This window comes from Chiloscyllium plagiosum, unplaced genomic scaffold (assembly GCF_037043375.1).
Source record: "Chiloscyllium plagiosum isolate Xiang-an unplaced genomic scaffold, Cpla_swu_hap1 HiC_scaffold_6, whole genome shotgun sequence".
NCBI lineage: Eukaryota > Metazoa > Chordata > Chondrichthyes > Orectolobiformes > Hemiscylliidae > Chiloscyllium > Chiloscyllium plagiosum.
Genome location: NW_028270144.1, coordinates 129,979,180 through 129,997,599, shown reverse-complemented (window position 1 = coordinate 129,997,599; position 18,420 = coordinate 129,979,180). Strand labels below are relative to the sequence as shown.

Genomic DNA, 18,420 nt, shown 5'->3' with positions numbered 1-18,420 from the left:
TGCCACTTTGCTGCTCCCTCCCCATAACCCTGCAAATTTTTCATTTCTCAAGCATTCCCTTTCACTCCCTTTCTCAGTTGCTCTTGTGAATGTTTGTTTGTATCTTCCTTCCTTTCCTTTCCCTTTCCCTTTCCCTTTCCCTTTCCCTTTCCCTTTCCCTTTCCCTTTCCCTTTCCCTTTCCCTTTCCCTTTCCCTTTCCCTTTCCCTTTCCCTTTCCCTTTCCCTTTCCTTTCCCTTCCCCCCCTTCCCCCCCTTCCCCCCCCCTTCCCCCCCCCCCTTCCCCCCCCCCCTTCTCCCCCCCTTCCCCCCCCCTTCCCCCCCCCTTCCCCCCCTTCCCCCCCCTTCCCCCCCCCCCTTCCCCCCCCTTCCCCCCCCCCTTCCCCCCCCCTCCCCCCCCCTTCCCCCCCCCCCTTCCCCCCCCTTCCCCTCCTTCCCTCCTTCCCTCCTTCCCTCCTTCCCTCCCTCTTTCCCCAGCCCTGCGCCCTACCTTCCACCATCCCATCTTCTGACGCCTAGCTTGTACTTTGGGAATTGAACCTTACATGGAGAGCAAAATTCCCCATGCTAGCTTCACCATGGAATTACGTAGCCCAGAAGGAGGCTTTGTGACCCATCGTACCTGTGCTGGGTAATTGGAATAGAGACATCCAGTAAGTTGAGAAATTTTGTTGGTGTTGATTTTTCAGTCTAAATCTCAAATTTCATTCAGAAAATAGTCTGGAGCCATTCCTGATAGCAAGAACCCTTTGGTGCTGCCTGCAATCTCCACCTTTGTCACAAATGAATGCTGCAATGATTTACCGTCTTGGTTCCTCCTCACAGTGAGCAAGAATGTCGGTTGGAGAGAGAGGATAATGACCAGCAGGAGGTGAATAAATGCTACACCAACACCATAGTCAAACCGATCCCACAGACACCCGAGGGTGTAAACAGCAACAGACACCAGAACTCCGCTATGGACGATACCATCACTGAGATGAACTTGAGGAACAAGCTGCGAAATGGCATATTGGAAGGCAGCAGTGAAGATCCATGCTACATCGATGGGTCCCTGAGTGTGGAGAGGGAGTCTGAGATAGATGACAGTTTACCACCTCATCCAGCAGGTGAGCCCCACCGTAGGTTAGAGTTATCCATTGTAGATTTCTTACCTGGTGTTTACAATTGGAACTGGGCATTCACTTGTGACAATTGGTATTAAGTATGTAAGATTCTTAAGGAGCGTGGCAGGGTAAATGTAGATGAGTCACTACTTCTGGAGGGAGCCTGAGATCAGAGGCGTAATCTCATGGTAAGGAGTTGCCCTGTTAAGAGAGATGAGGAAGCTATCTCAAGCTGCTCTTTGTTCTTATTTCTTCTAAAGGTAGTGAGTTTTCTATAGAAGAATCATAGAATCCCTACAGCATTGTGTGCGCAACAACTATCATAGCATTCCACCCAGACCCCCCTCCCCTGCCCAAAAACAGGTGGTGTTGGGATAGCTAGAGCAGTGGTTGTTACTAAACTAGTATTACAGAGCCATGGTCTAATAATTGAAAGGTGGAATTTGAAATTCCAACATGGCAGTTTGTAAATGGAGTTCATATAATGAGAGAGATCTGGCATTAGTAATGGGAGTATTAGACCATTGCAATAAAAACAAACTGACTCATTAATTATGTTTTGGATGGAATCCTCTTGTTCTTGCTCGATCTGCCCGGTGTGCAGTATTGGCTGATGTTTAACCGAGCTGTGAACTGGCTGCTAACTCCAGTCCATCTCCAACAAGTTGCCTGGTGAAGGATTGTATTGGAATTGGAAAACAGGTACTGCTTCAATAAGGGGCTTTGTACTGGTTGCAGCAATCATCAAATTATTAACTCCTTAAGGGGTACCGTAACAAAACAAAACTAAAAGGACATTTATCAAAATTAAACGACCGTTGGTTTGGGGCCTGCTGATGTGCTCCAGGCCTGGGACACCCACTGGATGTTTCAGAGCTCAAGCCCACCAGTAACCACTGCATGGGGCAGGGGGAGGCTTTTCACAATATGACCAGGCCTGAGAGATGGCGGCTGTGAAGAAAGATCGGATTGGTTTGCTTTCCTTTCCTTAGTATGGAAGAAGCTGAGAGATGACTTGGTAAAATAATGAGGAGCTTGGATGGATGCCCAGCAAAGCTGAGTTAGTTCTGACAGAGAGACCAGGAGCCAGGGGCACCAGTTTATGCTGGTTGATAGAAGGATTAAAGGTGACTTGAGAAAACCCTGGAAGCCATTGCTGAGTTTGGAGGTTGAAGCAGAAGCTTTCAGCTCGCTCACACCTGAAGGATTTTAACTTGCAAGGTACGGCCCATGTGCTGCAAGATGGGATGAGAATGGGTGGCTTGTTTACTCAGCTGGAGAAGAGACAGTGAGTGAACTGATTGGGCCATTTCTATGGTTTCATAACCACAGAAAAGGGGCAAGGAGTTGGTTAATGTAACCATCTGAACAGCCTGCTGCCTGGATGTTTTAATGATACAGCCTTAGGCAGGGCCAGCAGCAGCATAATGAGGAAGACCGCTAATATACTGTCACCACCTGATGGAATGGTGCTCCGTAAGCTAGTGCTTCCAATTAAACCTGTTGGACTACAGCCTGGTGAAATGTGATTTTTAACTTAGTACACCCCAGTCCAACACAGACACCTCCAAATCATGACCCTTCCTGATGAAGGGCTTATGCTTGAAATGTCAACTCTCCCGCTCCTTGGATGCGGCCTGACCGCTGTGCTTTGGCAGCACCCACACTGTTCGACTCTGATCTCTAGCATCTGCAGTCCTCCCTTCCCTGACATGGCCAAAGTTCAGCATGGGGCAGAAATAGAACAAAGTACAGCCCTTCAACTAGTAAGACATGGGCTCACAGAACCTAAATAAACATGGAATACGGTCTCCATGGCCACACGAATCACACCTCAATTGGGAAACTGTGAACCTGCTTGTGACTAAAGCTAGTCCAGGAGATTTTTTCCCTCTAGTCATGATGTGATACCATACTTGCCTTTTTGTCGTTTATCCAAATGGTACTGATGGTGTGCAATCTATTTTAGGCATAGTGCTGACTCGAGTCGGTTACTATACCATCCCCTCCATGGATGAACTGGCCCAACAACTGAACGAGAATGGAGAATGTATCGTGGAGAACTTCACCATTGGCCGCAAAGGTGAGTGCTTAACAAGCGAAACTTCCAGAATGCCGAGAAGCCTGGATAGAGTGTGTATGGGGACGGTGTTTCCACTAGTAGGGATGCATGAGGACCCAAGGGCTCAACGTCAGTGAAGGGACACTCTTTTAGAATGGGGGACTTTCTTCATCCAGAGGGTGGTTAACCTGTGGAACTCACTACTGCAGGTAGCTATGGAGGCTAAGTCGCTGTATTTGGGAGAGGTTTTTGATTAGTAAGGGAATCACAAGTTATCGGGAAAGACAGGAGAATGCAGTTGAGAAACATCAGCAACAGTTGAATTTTAGGACAGACATGATGGGGCTGAATGGCCTAATTCTGGATCTTATGGTGCTGATGACTCACCAACTCCTGTCAAGGGCAGCTAGAGATGAACAGTAAATGCGTGTTTTGCTAGTGACACGCTCCAAAATACAAATCTGATTGTAACGAGCTATTGTTCAGTCACTTTCCCTTTCCTTGCAAACTGGTTCACTTTCTTTTCCAGTCTGAGAAATCTGCCCAAGCTTGTTCGTTAGGAGTTTAAAAATGTAATCTGACTGGGAGGTGAGAGAGGTTAAAGAGGAAGGCAAGGCCCAGGATTAGGGCAGGGTGAGAGGGGGTTATCTGCTGGGGGAGTAGGGGAGCATGGTCTGAGGCTGGTGACTGCCCAGGTATTTGCTGTTAACCTGCTTATTTTAAAACCCAGGTTACGGGTCTATATATTTCCCTGGCGTTGTGAACTTAACCAACATGAACTTGGATGAGATTGTGCATGTCCGCAGGAAGGAGGTGATTGTTTATCTCGACGATGAGAAAAAGCCCCCGGTGGGTGAGGGCCTGAACAGGTAACAATCAGATTGAGCGATGCTATGGCATCGGGATGGGCCTGTGAAATACACATGGCATTTTAAGGTTATCCAAATCTTGGGCCATGTAGGTGTTTGGAATTCACAAGAACAGAAATTGCCTGAAGCTTAAATGAGATCCCAGCAGCAATATCAGACTCCACTGTCTGCATTGCAGTTGCACAGTGCTCCCAGGATGGATTGGCCTCGGAGTGAACCATGGCATAGGTTCACCCAAAGCATTCCACTGTCTGATCCCCCTTCCCAGAACTCACATATTTGAATTCCTTGTAATCAGGTTACCACCTCACTGTTAGTGAAGATGTAACTTTCTAATGATATAATCAATGGACTGTTAATCCAGAGATCCAGGTAGTGTTCTGGGTACCCAAGTTCATATCCTGCCACAGTGGGTGGTGTAATTTGAATTCAATAGGTGTATGTAAATAAGAACCTTTGCTGATTGTTGGAAAACCCCTTCTGTTTCACTCATGTCCTTTAGGGAAGGAAACTCACCCTTACTTAGTCTGACCCCAAGTGACTCCCAACTCTCAGCAATGTGGTTGACTCTTCACTGCCCTCTGTGGCAATTAGGGATGGCTAATAAAACCAGTGGTGCCCTGTACACGTGAATACATTTTTTAAGTTAGCTACCAAAGCAGCTCTTTTGAGTGTGACAAAGATCAATGTTCCTTTATTGTACTTCCAAACTCCTCGGCATCTTTTGACACAGGGATCACTCAATCCTTTTCCGAAATCGCAGCACTTGTCCAGGTGAATGGGGATTATATTCACTTACCATTTGAGCCAGTTCTGTATCCAAATGACTTTTTCTCCCTGTATTCCATGAAATCTAACCTTGCTGACCAGTCTCCCACAGAACCTCAATTTCTTTAGTCATCCAGCATTCCCTATACCTACCAGCCTTCCCTTTCACCCTGACAGGAATATACTTTCTCTGGAATCTTGTTAGCTCATTTCTGAAGGCTTCCCATTTTCTAGCTGTCCCTTTATCTGCGAACATCTGCCTCCAATCAGTTTTTGAAAGTTCTTGCCTAATACCGTCAAAATTGGCCTTTCTCCAATTTAGAACTTCACCTTTTAGATCTGGTCTATCCTTTTCTATCACTACTTTAAAACTAATAGAATTATGGTCGCTGGCCCCAAAGTGCTCCCCCACTGACACCTCAGTCACCTGCCCTGCCTTATTTCCCAAGAGTAGGTCAAGTTTGGCACGTTGTACATTCACATAGTGAATCAGAAAATTTTCTTGTACACACTTATCAAATTCCTCTCCATTTAAACCCTTAACACTATGGCAGTCCCAGTCTATATTTGGGAAGTTAAAATCCCCTACTATAACCACTCTATTATTCTTACAGATAGCTAAGATTTCCTTTCAAATTTGTTTCTCAATTTCCTGCTGACGATTAGGGGTCTACAATATAATCCCAATAAGGTGATCATCCCTTTCTTATTTCTCAGTTCCACCCAAATAACTTCCCTGGATGTATTTCTGGGAATATCCTCCCTCAGCACAGCTGTAATGCTATCCCTTATCAAAAATGCCACTCCCCCCCCCCCCCCCCCTTCTCTCTTGCCTCCCTTTCTATCCTTCCTGTAGCATTTGTATCCTGGAACATTAAGCTGCCAGTCTTGCCCATCCCTGAGCCATGTTTCTGTAATTGCTACGATATCCCAGTCCCATGTTCCTAACCATGCTCCGAGTTCATCTACCTTCCCTGTTAAGCCTCTTGCATTGAAGTATTTTTAAGTTTAATCGAGAAACTTATCTCAATAAAACATATAATCAAGAAAGAACCCACTCTATTCACTATCGTAGATTAACAGCAAGACTATACTTAAATTTATTCACTTATCTGTTTCTGTGCTGTGACCTCTCCCAGTCAGGATCTGTTTGTTAATTTTCCCAGGCACACTCTGATGTCCCAGTAATTCATGAATTCAACAGTAAAAGCAGTAACTGTGGGCTCTCCCGCCCCCTCTATATACATATGTATGTTGGAAATTTGGAACGAGACCAGAATGCTGCAGAAACAGCATTTTAACACCATCTTCGTTCAATTGTCAACCTTGTTTTCAAAGTTCTTCATGACCCAACCCATGCTATATCTCTTTCAGCCATACACTTCTCCATGAAATCTGTGCTGTTGTAATTCCAGTGTTCTGTAAATTCACAATCTTAATCACTCTACGATTAGCAACAATATCTTCAGCTTCTTCCCTCCCACTTTGGCCTTTATGTCTTTTTAAGGTACTCCTTAAATCTGAACACTTTAACCAAATTGTTGATTATCTGACCTCGTAATGTAGTTTAATGTTATATGTTAAAGGCATTGTATAAATAGAAATATTGTTTCAATATGACCCTAGTTACTGACTTGCCATGCAGTGAGAGTAACCTCTCTGCTAATCTTTGACTTTTCTTTCTTATTCATTGAACCTTTCTTTGTAATCCTAATCCATTCTTGCTGGTCTGATGCTGTTGAATGATCTCTGTTACCTTTGTGTCTTTTAGTCCTCTTTCCACTATGGGATGGCCTGTGGCATGTGATGCTCTCGCTGTGACCTGACCTTAACATTTACTTCCCTTTTTATTATCAATGCCCTTGTGTATAAATTGTGTTCACCGTTTTGTGTTCGTGTTTTCTGCAATATGTTCACTTTATCCAACCCCACCACCTGAACCTTCGATTTCTTTCCTTGTTTGATAAATTTTCTGCCCTCACGTGAAAATTCAGTGACACAACAGAAAGAGGCCACTTGGCCCATGGTACCTGTGCTGACTCTTTGAAAGAGCTTTCCAAATATTCCTATTCCGAAGCCTGTTCCAAATATCCTGAAAAACCCATGATGGTTAATTCTCCAGGTCCCTTTTTGAAATTCTTGTTGAATCTGCTCTCGGGCAGTGTGCTCCAGATCCTAAAACTTATTTTTAAAGTAAGTTATTTTCCTTGGCTGTTTTATCTCTATCTTAAATTGTCATCTGGTTGCCACCCAATATCCCAGCAAAATCGATAGCAAGGGAGCAATCCTTCTTAATTCTGCACACCTATTAAAGCTGTCCCACCCACTCCTGCTGTAAGGAGAACAACCCCAGTTCTTTCCATTTTTCCAAATATCCTCAGTACCACTTTAGTAAAGTTTCTCTACAAATGATGCCTTCTGTTGGGGTGCAGTTGTATGGGTTCCATTAGCCAAAAGCCATTCTTTCTATTTGAACTGTTTCATCTTAGAATATTACACTTTAAATGTACTGTATTGGTTCTAAAGGAGCTTCTTGAAAACACTATAATAACACCCATAAATTCTCGCTTTTTCTTCCATCCTCTCTCTTTAACTGCCTTCATCTCTGCAAAGACGAGCTGAGGTAACGTTGGATGGAGTCTGGCCAACTGACAAGACCACTCGCTGCCTGATCAAGTCGCCTGAGCGCCTGATGGAGATGGGTTTTGAGGAGAGACTGGAGAGCTCATCGCGGAAGCAGGGCGCTCGCTTCCTGGAGTACAGGTCTGAGACTGGCTCCTGGGTCTTCGAGGCAAGTGTTGACCTTGTTGCATTTCATCTTCAGTCCCTTCCCCTGTCTCTACCAGGGAGTCTCATGCCAGCATGTTCACAGGGTGCACTGAATCAGGAGCAGGTTTGAATCTCACTAAGGCCATAAACTGTGAGTATTTTAGATTTCAGCTGACTGACTATTCCTCACCCCTGGGCCAGCTTTCCTTTTGCTATTGCCCTTGGTCCCTTTCTCTTGCCTCACTTGCCGTTGTGGAGTAGGATGGTTTGTGGCACAAACATGGCAGAGACACCCAAGTAGCTGGAAGGTAAAATGTACAAGTGGTACTCTGAAACTGTAGGCATTCTCTGATTAACAGCAGTCTTCAGTGCACCAATGCAGTTTTTATAACTCAGTATGGACATAGCCTGTTGTGCTGCTGTTTAATCTGGAATTTCACATGGTTTAGATCGCTGACACTTCACTGACACAGCCCACTTTGCATTGCCTCCTCTCAAACATCCCCAATTGTTTGAGGCAGCATTGGGCTTGGCCGAATGCAGAGCACTCTACCCAGCATCCACGGTGTAAGGGGAAGTGTTTCATCTCTGCAATTGGATGTTTACACAACTGACCCTCTGGTAAAGGGCCTCCAGTGCTGCACTATCTCCTACATTGGAATGGTGACTGCACTTAGAAAAAGTGATTGGTTTGTCAGAAGTGCTCTGGCTGTGAAGTGTGCTTTGGGAATTATCGTGCTTTGGTCATTGGAATCTCCCAATGACTGCTGCTCTATAATGACCAAGGCGATCTTGGGGTTATACCCCTTGGAGCTCACTGTTTGATCCCTGCATTTTCCTATTCCAGGTAACACATTTTTCCAAGTATGGGCTTCAGGATTCGGATGAGGAGGATAGTGAACAGACTTCAAAAGCTGAAACCAAGAAGATGAAGACAGCAGCTCTTCCTGATCAGCAGGCAGCCCAAATCTGCAAGCCTGTCAAGAACCTGCAGCTGGAGGTAACTTCCCACCAAGCCCCTCTGCCTGTCGTAATGCATCTCCTTCCCAGCATGGCATTGTTGGTCTGCCAGGCTGTCCCATTCAACTAGCCCATACCTGATCATTTTCTCAACTACACAGACCTGCCTTTGTTCCATGTCCAGGGATACCCCAACCAAAAAGACTTGCAGCAACCTGAGGGATGTGACTTCAACAATACAGTCCAATCAATGAAAAACAGTGGTTCAACCAGCAACCATTGCTTGGTGGTTAGTGCACTGGCCTGTCAAGTCGTATGGCTATGGGGTCAAATCCCACTGTCGAGACTTTAGCCTGCAGCGCTGACCTTTCAGTGCAATGCACTGCTTGAGGGAGTTCAGGCGAAAGCTTTATTTGCGTATTGCATCTTCCTGTACGTGTCGTAGAGTGTATGAGACCTGGGGAACCCTCCCTAATGTGTGGGACCCGTGTTTATCCAATAACCAGTGTTCTTGACAAAGCAGTTAATCACTTTCACATTTCGCAGTGTGGGAATCTTTCATTTTTTGGTCACATTCGCAAGCATTTTGATACCTAAGCACTTTGAAAGGCTGTGAAGGGACCTCATCCAAACATGGAGTGGCCAGCAAGTTACCGGAAATGCTTTTCTCTTTATTTTAAAGATGATGAAACCTAGAGTTGTTAGCTTCCTCAATTTTTGAATATAGAATAGCATGCATCTTTGCGCTGTTTATATATCTGCTCATTTGGGCCTGCACTGTGAACCAGTACTGCTCTGTGATCTAACAGCGCTCCACTTTCCCATAGAGCCCACTGATGCAGCAGCTGGGGCGTGTGACCGAGTTTGACAGCGATATGGCTGACATCACCCAGGAGCCCATGCCGGACAGTTTACTGGATGAGGACATCAGTGAGGACCAGGAGCTTGTGTCCGCTTCCAGCAACATTGCATCCAGCTTGGGCATCAACCCCCACTCTCTTCAGGTAATGAGAGCTCTGTGAATGGCACATAGTGCTGGAGCCGGCATTCTTCACTGTGGTGACCCTGGGGAGTGAGGTAAGGTGCTGCTATATGCCTAGAGAGTGCAGCTATGCAGGCAGAAGCAGATAACAGCTGAACCACAAATCCCACTCATTGACCACGTAGCAGAACGCTGCATCAAGGTAGAATGGGTTGGTACCTGACCTGACTGGTTTCCTGCTCTATTACTAATTTGTCTACTGAGACAGGATTGCAGGATGATACTTCCTGACCTTCTGAAATCCTTGTGGAAATGAGGGGGGTCAGAAGGAGCTTGTTCCTCCTCCGATTCTAATAATATTGCTTGGAGAAGAAGCAGGGGAATAGTGATGAATGGGAAGCGCTCCGAGATCACAGAGACCTTGGTGTGTATGTACACCGATTCCTTCAGGTCTCAGGACAGGAGGACAAGAAGGCAGGCACTATACCTTTAGCTAATGCATGGAGTTGTAAAAGCCAGGAGGTTATGCTCAAATTGTATAAAATGTTGGTTAGGCCACAGCTTGAGCATTGTGTGGTTTTGGAAGCCGCATTTCTACGAGGGGTGTGATAGCAGTGACAGGGTGCAGAGGAGACAAAAGGGTCACATTTGTGATGTATAAAGTTGGGTATGTAGACAGGAAGAAACTTTTCCCTTTGGAAAGGGCATAGATTTAAGGTTAGGGTCAAGAGGTTTACAGGAGAGGTGAAAAAGTTTCCTTTACCAGAGGGTGATGGGAATCTGGAGGTCAGTGTCTGTAAGGGTGGGAGAAGCAGAAACCCTCCAACATTGAAGAAGAATTTAGATGTGCACTTGCAGAGCTAAAGCATTCAAGCCTTATGAACCTAATACTGGCTTCAAATGGTAAAGTCCTTGTATTTGACTGGAATAGGCTTGATGGGCTGAAGGGCATATTTCTATACTGTAGACCTGACACTTTTTCAAATTCCATGTCATGGTTGAATCAGGATCTGGCTTTGGTATTTCTGCCACATGGCAATAACTCGATGCCAGTCACCCAGTTGTCCATCTCTCAAAAGAAACACCCCTCCCCTCCCCAAAATACCTTTTCTTTCATTGTCACTTTTAATGATCCAACTTTTTGATCAACTTTTTTTAAAATAAATAAATTGACAGGCTGCCCAGCTAGACTTTGAAGACCCATTCCCCTGATTACAAGTCCAATGTGCCACTAATAATGGGAACTTCTGAAGGTTTTCAACTGGTGATCACAATCAGAAACCCAAGCTGGGGCGGTGCGGTGGCTCAGTGGTTAGCACTGCTGCCTCTCAGCGCCAGGGACCTGGGTTCGATTCCAGCCTCGGGTGACTCTCTGTGGAGTTTGCATGTTCTCCTTGTGCCTGCATGAGTTTCCTCCCACAGTCTAAAGACGTGCAGGTTTGGGTGAATTGGCCATGCTAAATTGTCTATAGTTTGCAGGCTAGGTGGGTTAACCAAGGGAAATGCAGAGTTACAAGGATAGCGTAGGGGGTGGGTGTGGGTGGGGGATGCTCTTCAGAGGGTTGGTGTGGACTCAATGGGCTGAATGGCCTGTGTCGACACGATGGATTCTTTGATTTCCTTCTGTGTGTCTCCAGGTAATGAAGGCCTCGCTGTTGAGTGAGGATGAGGATGTAGATAAAATGCAAAATCAGCACTTTGCACATTTGACAGCTGATGACCATTGCCAGCGGATGTTACCACGGCAGATCTTGCTAAAGCAAGGGGAAAGATCAAAAGGTCTGGGTAAGTGCTGCACTCTTGATGGAATTGGTATAACTAACAATGACGCAAAGCTAACAGCACAGACTTCCCCACTGCTGATCGGGGTGCCTGATGTTGTGGTACGGTTCACCAGAAATGTTCTTTCAATGATGGGGCAGTGGAGAAAGAGCTTTACTTTTGTAGAAAGAGCTTTACTTTTGTAGAAAGAGCTTTACTTTGTATCTGAACCCAGGCTGTAACTATGGCAATGATAGAAAACAGTAAAGCAGTTAGTGTTTCATTACAATCCGCACACTTCATGTTGTGATTGAATTTCATGTCTAATTATAATTAAGTTGTATCTTTGAGATTGTTAGGACCACCCTGTAATTATTGCCCTGTTGTAATGTATCATTCTCTCCAGAAGATAACCGAGGCGGAATATTACTCTCATTCTTTCGTTGACTTTGTTCCAGGTGGAGGCATGTTTTATTGCTCCTTTCCAAAGAAGTTCCTGCCTTTCACTGTCCACCAGGAGCAGAGACAGCAGCACTCTCCGACTGCTGTGGAGATCCTTCGCTCACCGCCCCTTCACCCCTGGCCAGTGGCAGGCCAGCTGCCCTCCACATTCAGTGTGCCCAGCCAGCTGCCAGAGTTGCAGCTGAAGACAGTGGGGATTAGACAACACCAGAGGCTGGTGCCAATGGAGCAGTCAGTTACTAACGGCAAAGGGAAGCTTCTGATGGACATGGCCCTGTTTGCAGGACGCTCGTTCCGGGTGGGCTGGGCACCCAACTGCACACTCTGTCACAGTGGCCAGCTACTGAGTCATGTGACAGAATACGACACTGACCCATGCAGTGTGGAGTATAACTTCTTTCCAAAGCCAGCAAAGATCAAACAGTGAGTAATGTACATTGCTGAGATTGGGGTGCGATTCTCAATGTGTGAAGTGTCAATATTTGTTTGAACTGTGCTAGCCAGCAGTATAATCAGCAGTGACCCCTTACCGAAAACCCTCCTACAGCTTTGCATTTGTTCAATTCTGTCTTTTTTGCTTGTCTGCCCACTAAATATTTTTGTTTTGCCAAATGCACCTGTGCTTTCAGTTTCCTAGGTTTTGGACTCTGGAATTTTCTCTCTTTTTAATGTTATCCTTGTCGTTGTCATCCTCTCTTCCCCCCCCCCCCCCCCCCCCCCACCTCCTTTTCAAGCGGAACACCTTGCGCTGATAGCTGGCTATTACTGTGTTTGGGATGTTATAGCTTTTGTGCTATCTGGTCAGATTTATCATGGGTCTACAATGGAGGTGGAAGCAGAGGAGGAAAGGCAAAACTTGGTGTGACCTTTTGCATAGGAGGCAGGATCAGGTAAAAGTCAAGATGAACCTTTCCAACACTTGCTAAGTCAAGAGTTGTCAGGGTCTGTTGTATAGAAGGCCAGTCACACTGGTCAAAAACAAGCACCGAACTGTTCGAATTCCATTTTCCAACACTTGCTCATAGCCTTGTTCAGAGTCAAAAATCACCCAGCACCAGGTTATAATCCAACAGGTTTATTTGGAAGCTCTAGGTTTCGGAGCACTGTTCCTCCTTCATCTGGGTGTGCTGGTTCCTGCCACAGCTGCAACCACCTGATGAAGGAGCGTCACTCCAAAAGCTAGTGCTTCCAAATAAACCTGTTGGATTATAACCTGGTGTTGGGTGATTTTTAACCTTGTTCACCCCAGTCCAACACCGGCATCTCCTAATCATCGCCTTGTATAACAGCATCAAAAGTGACCATCTAAATACTGCTTCAATGTTGTACAGGTTTTAGCCTTTACCGCTCCCCCCCCCCCCCCCCCCCCCCCCCTACCTGGTATCAGCTGAGTGAATCTTCTCTGGACTGCCCCAATGCCTTATCTTTCCTTATGTAAGGAACCTAAACATCATTTCAACTGGGAGAAGGTAAAGACTGCAGATGCTGGAAATCAGTGTCAAAAAGTGTGCTGGAAAAGCACAGCAGGTCAGGCAGCATCAGAGGGGCAGGAGAATCGACATTTCGAACATGAGCTCTTCATCAACATTTCAACTGTGGTCTGACAAGTGCCCTGCCCAGTTTAACCAAGGTTCAATCTTTGTTCATGCTTGGGGCACAACTCCACATTACCCAGTCGGTCCAAATAATAAGGCTCCCCATCCCCTGTATCACTGCGGCCATTTGCTGCCTCTGTACCCTGTCCAGGTCATTTTTGTTTATGGTTACTTATGTTGAGCACGAACTGTGCGCGGTGATATTGGGTACTTTAACACAGCCTCAAAAGTTGGAAAGCACATAATATCTCTCCACGTGGGCCACCAATTGGTCATTTGAGAAGGTAGTGTATAGGCTGCCTTATCGCGCCAAAGACAATCTGAACTTGGTTCCTGTCGCTGGAGTACGAGACACTGTTGAGAGAGTCTGGCCCTGCCTGCTGTTAGCTCTGGCTTGTTTAATCTTACTGTCACTAGCTGAAGCAGAAGGCTACAGGGCCTCATCACAAACTCTTGCACAGCATCCGGGCCAACATGCCCACACCACACAGAGGGAGCACAGGCAGGAGGCTTGATAAAGACCCTGCCTTCCCCTCCTGAACGACTTCTCGTGCATTCTGTCTTTGTTTCTCTCCCCTCCATGCTCTCTTCTCCCCCTCCCCAGCCCAACCTTCTGTCTCTGTTCTTTGTAAATTATCAAACTCATTCCCCCTCTGTTACTGCCAAGAACATCTTTGTTCTTCCACAGTGTTGTTTTTTCCCCAAAAAACATGAACTAGCTACAAGGAAACAGTTCAAATCCCATTATCTTAAATTATGGAATTTCATTGAATCTGGTCACTAGCAGTTGACATCACCAGTGTTTGAGGTTGAAAACTCTGGGAAGTTGATTCCCCAGTCAGGGAATTTGAAGTTGCAGTTCTACCCAGTTTGACCAGCAGGTGACGTCAGTCCCACAGCGTGACCGACCCTTGATGTCTTCAGAGAGATTACAAGTCACTGTGTAGCAACATCACCCAAATCCTAAGAACAGAATGAGTTGAGTTGAGGGGGAAACCTTTTCATGATCTCTTAACACTTCCTCCAATGTGTTTGCAGTTGGCTGCACATACAAACTGAAATGCCATAAGGCAATTAATTGCAATTTGATTGAGTCGTTACTGTACTGTCTTGTACCTGGCAGAGCTGTGCCTGATGAATCACTTAACATCCACATTCCATATTGGGTAGAATTTGCAGCATGGGAGCAGACCTCTGCTGTCAGCTGGCATTCCCCTCCCCTCCTTTGTTTATGTCGATTAGATAATCAGCTTGTTGTAAAGTAACTTGCATCAGCTCAGAAGCTGCTGTCAGATGTGGCTTGAGCCCTGTGTTCTCCAACACTGCAGTGTTGTAGTAAATGCCTTGTAGCATTATAGTGAGGAAGCCTTCCAGCCAAGATGTGAATTGTGACTGTGTTTTGATTTGACAGTGTTTCAGAGCTTCCTTTCAAGGTGCATGTGGAGAAGGTGATGTTGAAGGAAGAGCGAGCGAGACAGGATTTGTCATTGTACACAGAGCAGCTGGAGATTGCTCTGCGCTACAGCCATGTGGGCACGGAGGGCAGCTGCCCGTTTGTTGAACCCCAGCAGGGGGTGGATGCTCTGCACGAGTATGCAGCTTGGATCCAGGAGGCTGAAGACAAGAGTGAATACACAGAAGGTAAATGAGGGGGTGCAGCTCTTTGCAACCACCATCGAATCTCACCCCATTTTTCAGCTTAGCTCTTTAGTTGTAAATTTATTCAGGGCCGCTCCCCCACCTTCTCGCTTTCCCCCAACTCTGAGGTCTCTGATTTCTCTGATTCCGATCTGATACATATCCCAGTTTTAGTTATTCATTAGATGTCTCCACTATAGAGGATGTAACCAACATCCCTGAAATAGCTGAAAATCAGGAAATGGAAGGCAAGGAGGTACTTGGGGGTGAAGCTGAGCCTAATCCTTCGTTAAAGCTCCCTGGGGAAGTTTTGATAGAAGAACTTCCCTCCTGGTAGTGATGTTTAATTCTGTTGGTGGATGGTCTGCACACCCCTGTTGAATGTGTTAAATGAAATGAGACACTGTGTTGCAGGTATTGTGAGAGGCTGGTCGTTAGCATGGACACTGTGTGAGGCTCTCTGGGGTAACCTGAAGGAGCTGGAAGCTGCCTTTTCCGAGCCGAGTCCATACATCCAGCAGCTGGAGCGCAGGAAAGCGTTCTCCCATTGGCTCTCTCGGACTGCAGAGGAGAGGATCGAGGAGGAGGTGGCTGTGTCTCATCACATGAGTCATGTGGATGCTGTCTTCAGCTATCTAACTGGGAAGAGAATCAGTGAGGCGTGCAAACTTGCACAGCAGTCAGGTAACAGCACCTCTAGTATTGACTGGCTGGTTTCACTTGGTGTGGTGACATTAACAGGCTCTGGGTTTTTGAGCCCTGGCTAGCTGATTTCCAGCTCCAAGGAGGAGCAGAAAGTCACAATTTGTCAGAACAGGAGGAGAGGCAATTCCGCTCCCACAAGCCTGTTTCTGCAGTCTAACTCCACATATACAACCCCGTTTTCCCCAGATCCCTTCAGAAGTTTGGTTACATTTACGGAGGTGATAATCTGATATCAGTCATCGGGAAGGTGCAGGAATCTTTATCAATGATAGGATAAATGTGCATAGAAAATAATGGTAGGGTGGCAGGAGCAGGCTCCTTAAGACTGTTCCACTGTTCAATAAGACGATGGCTGATCTGTGACCAAACTCTATTTACCTGTCTATGGCTCATGTCCGTTAATAACTTTGAGAGAGATTTTTTGTTAAGCCGATTTGACATTAACTGATGCATGGCCGTTTGTGGAAGAGGGGTCCGAACCCCTCCCACCCTCTCCTTTACAGCCTGGCCCTAATTCTCTCACTGTGCCTCAGTCATGTTTGACAAGCTGCTGGAGTTCCTGTTTGAAGGTGTATTGGAGCAAACAGAAGAGATAAGGGAAACCCAGTGGAAGTGGTGTATTTGGAACTCCAGAAAGCTGTGGATAATATCCCACAAATGTGATTAGTAAATAAAACTTGACATCATTGTACAGGGGGTAATATGCAGGCATGGATTGGTTATTGGACAGAAAATAGTAAGAATAATTAGCTTATTCTCAGATTGGCAGACTGTGACTGCAAGAATCATTGGTGCCTGGGCCTCCGTTATTGTCACCATCCATTTGGGAAAGCAGTGATATTTCAGCTCCGTTGCTCTTGGGATTATGCCAGGTCCCTAATTCTGCTGTCTGATGCAGTCCGGTTAACGGAAAACACTGACCACGTTTCTGAACTTAACACAAAAAGGCTGTTCTAATAACAGCACAGCACTACAGTTGCTAGAAATCTGAAACAGAAATTACTTGAGGAACTCCATGTCTGGAAGGATCTGTGGAGAGAAAGCAAAAGGGGTCAAAGTTAACTCCTGCTTTCTCTCCACAGATGCTGCCAAACCAGCGTTTCTTAGCAACTCCTGGTTTTTGTTTATTATCAAGAAATCAATTTTAATCATTGGCAAATAAACATGTGAATTACAACTTAAAGAATTTGAAGTTTAACTCTGCCCCTTCTTAAACCCTTGCATGCAAATGAAAGATGAAAAAAATCAGATGTTATGATTGGCAAAGGAAAAAAATTAAGGGAACATTGTAACACAATAATCTCTTCTGTCAAATAAGGGGGTCAAAACTGTGAGCAGTACTCGAGGTGTGGTCTCACCAAGGGTCAGTGTACCTTCTCTACTTCTTCCTTTTGCACCAACACTGCATTTGCCTTCCTGGGCATTTTATAATATTTGCACACGTGGAGTTTGCTGGCAATCAAGTGGTGAAAATGGAGTGGTTGAGGTGAAAAACATGGAAACCTTTTATAAAGGTCAATAACCATATGAGGGAGGGAGACTAGAAGGAGCTGGTGAGCTGAAACCTGTTTTTTGCATTGTAAAGTCTCTTAGCCTGTTTCAGTATATCCGGCGTAGTTGTTAACCTCTTATTGAGTTTGAAAACGTCTTGTTACAATTGTGTAGAGTTATGGGAAGAGTGTACTTGGGATGTTGTGAACAGTTCTGGTCTCCTTGCATCAGGGAGGACCCTTTTATCATTGAGGGACTACAGTAAACATTCAGCAGACTGATCGCTGAGATGTTGGATTGTCCCATGAGGAGACTGGGCCTGTATACTGAGCTCCACAAGGGAGATACAGGAATGATGTAAAAGCATCCATGCAAGAGGTGGCTCTGAAATGAATTAGGAAACTGAACCAGAGCCTCACTCTAAAAGAGGCCTTGATACCTCATCTATGGTCAAGGAGGTCATAGAGTCAGAGATGTACAGCACGGAAACGGACCCTTTAGTCCAACCGGTCCATGCCGACCAGATATACCAACCCAACCTAGTCCCACCTGCCAGCACCTGGCCCATATCCCTCCAAACTCTTCTTATTCATATACCCATCCAAATGCCTCTTAAAGTTGTAATTATACCAGCCTCCACCACTTCCTCTGGCAGCTCATTCCATACATGTACCACCCTCTGCATGAAAAAGTTGCCCCTTAGGTCTCCTTTTATATCTTTCCCCTCTCACCCTAAACCTATGCCCTCTAGCTCTGGACTCTCCAACCCCAGGGCAAAGATTTATCCTATCCATGTCCCTCATAATTTTGTAAACCTCAATCTCCGCTCCAGGGAAAACAGCCCCAGCCTGTTCAGCCTCTCCCTGTAGCTCAAATCCTCCAACCCTGGCAACATCCTTGTCAATCTTTTCTGAACCCTTTCAAGTTTCACAACATCTTTCCGATAGGAAGGAGACCAGAATTGCACGCAATATTCCAACAGTGGCTTAACCAATGTCCTGTACAGCCGCAACATGACCTCCCAACTCCTGTACTCAACACTCTGACCAATAAAGGAAAGCATACCAAATGCCGCCTTCACTGTCCTATCTACCTGCGACTCCACTTTCAAGGAGCTATGAACCTGCACTCCAAGGTCTCTTTGTTCAGCAACACTCCCTAGGACCTTACCATTAAGTGTATAAGTCCTGCTAAGATTTGCTTTCCCAAAATGCAGCACCTCGCATTTATCTGAATTAAACTCCATCTGCCACT

At 45.8% G+C, this 18,420-nt stretch overlaps 1 protein-coding gene across 3 annotated transcripts in view; it reads left to right on the top strand.

The window, feature by feature from the left end:
* nup98 (nucleoporin 98 and 96 precursor) overlaps nucleotides 1–18,420 on the top strand; it is an 84,802-nt gene that overhangs the window by 45,175 nt on the left and 21,207 nt on the right. For all 3 annotated transcript variants that reach the window (XM_087988479.1, XM_043692564.2, XM_043692563.2), the window contains 10 exons: nucleotides 824–1,107; nucleotides 3,074–3,187; nucleotides 3,897–4,035; nucleotides 7,417–7,594; nucleotides 8,420–8,572; nucleotides 9,360–9,536; nucleotides 11,152–11,299; nucleotides 11,734–12,160; nucleotides 14,744–14,973; nucleotides 15,385–15,654. In XM_087988479.1, the coding sequence (XP_087844605.1) occupies nucleotides 824–1,107; nucleotides 3,074–3,187; nucleotides 3,897–4,035; nucleotides 7,417–7,594; nucleotides 8,420–8,572; nucleotides 9,360–9,536; nucleotides 11,152–11,299; nucleotides 11,734–12,160; nucleotides 14,744–14,973; nucleotides 15,385–15,654 (2,120 nt within the window). The remainder of the gene's footprint in view (nucleotides 1–823; nucleotides 1,108–3,073; nucleotides 3,188–3,896; nucleotides 4,036–7,416; nucleotides 7,595–8,419; nucleotides 8,573–9,359; nucleotides 9,537–11,151; nucleotides 11,300–11,733; nucleotides 12,161–14,743; nucleotides 14,974–15,384; nucleotides 15,655–18,420) is intronic.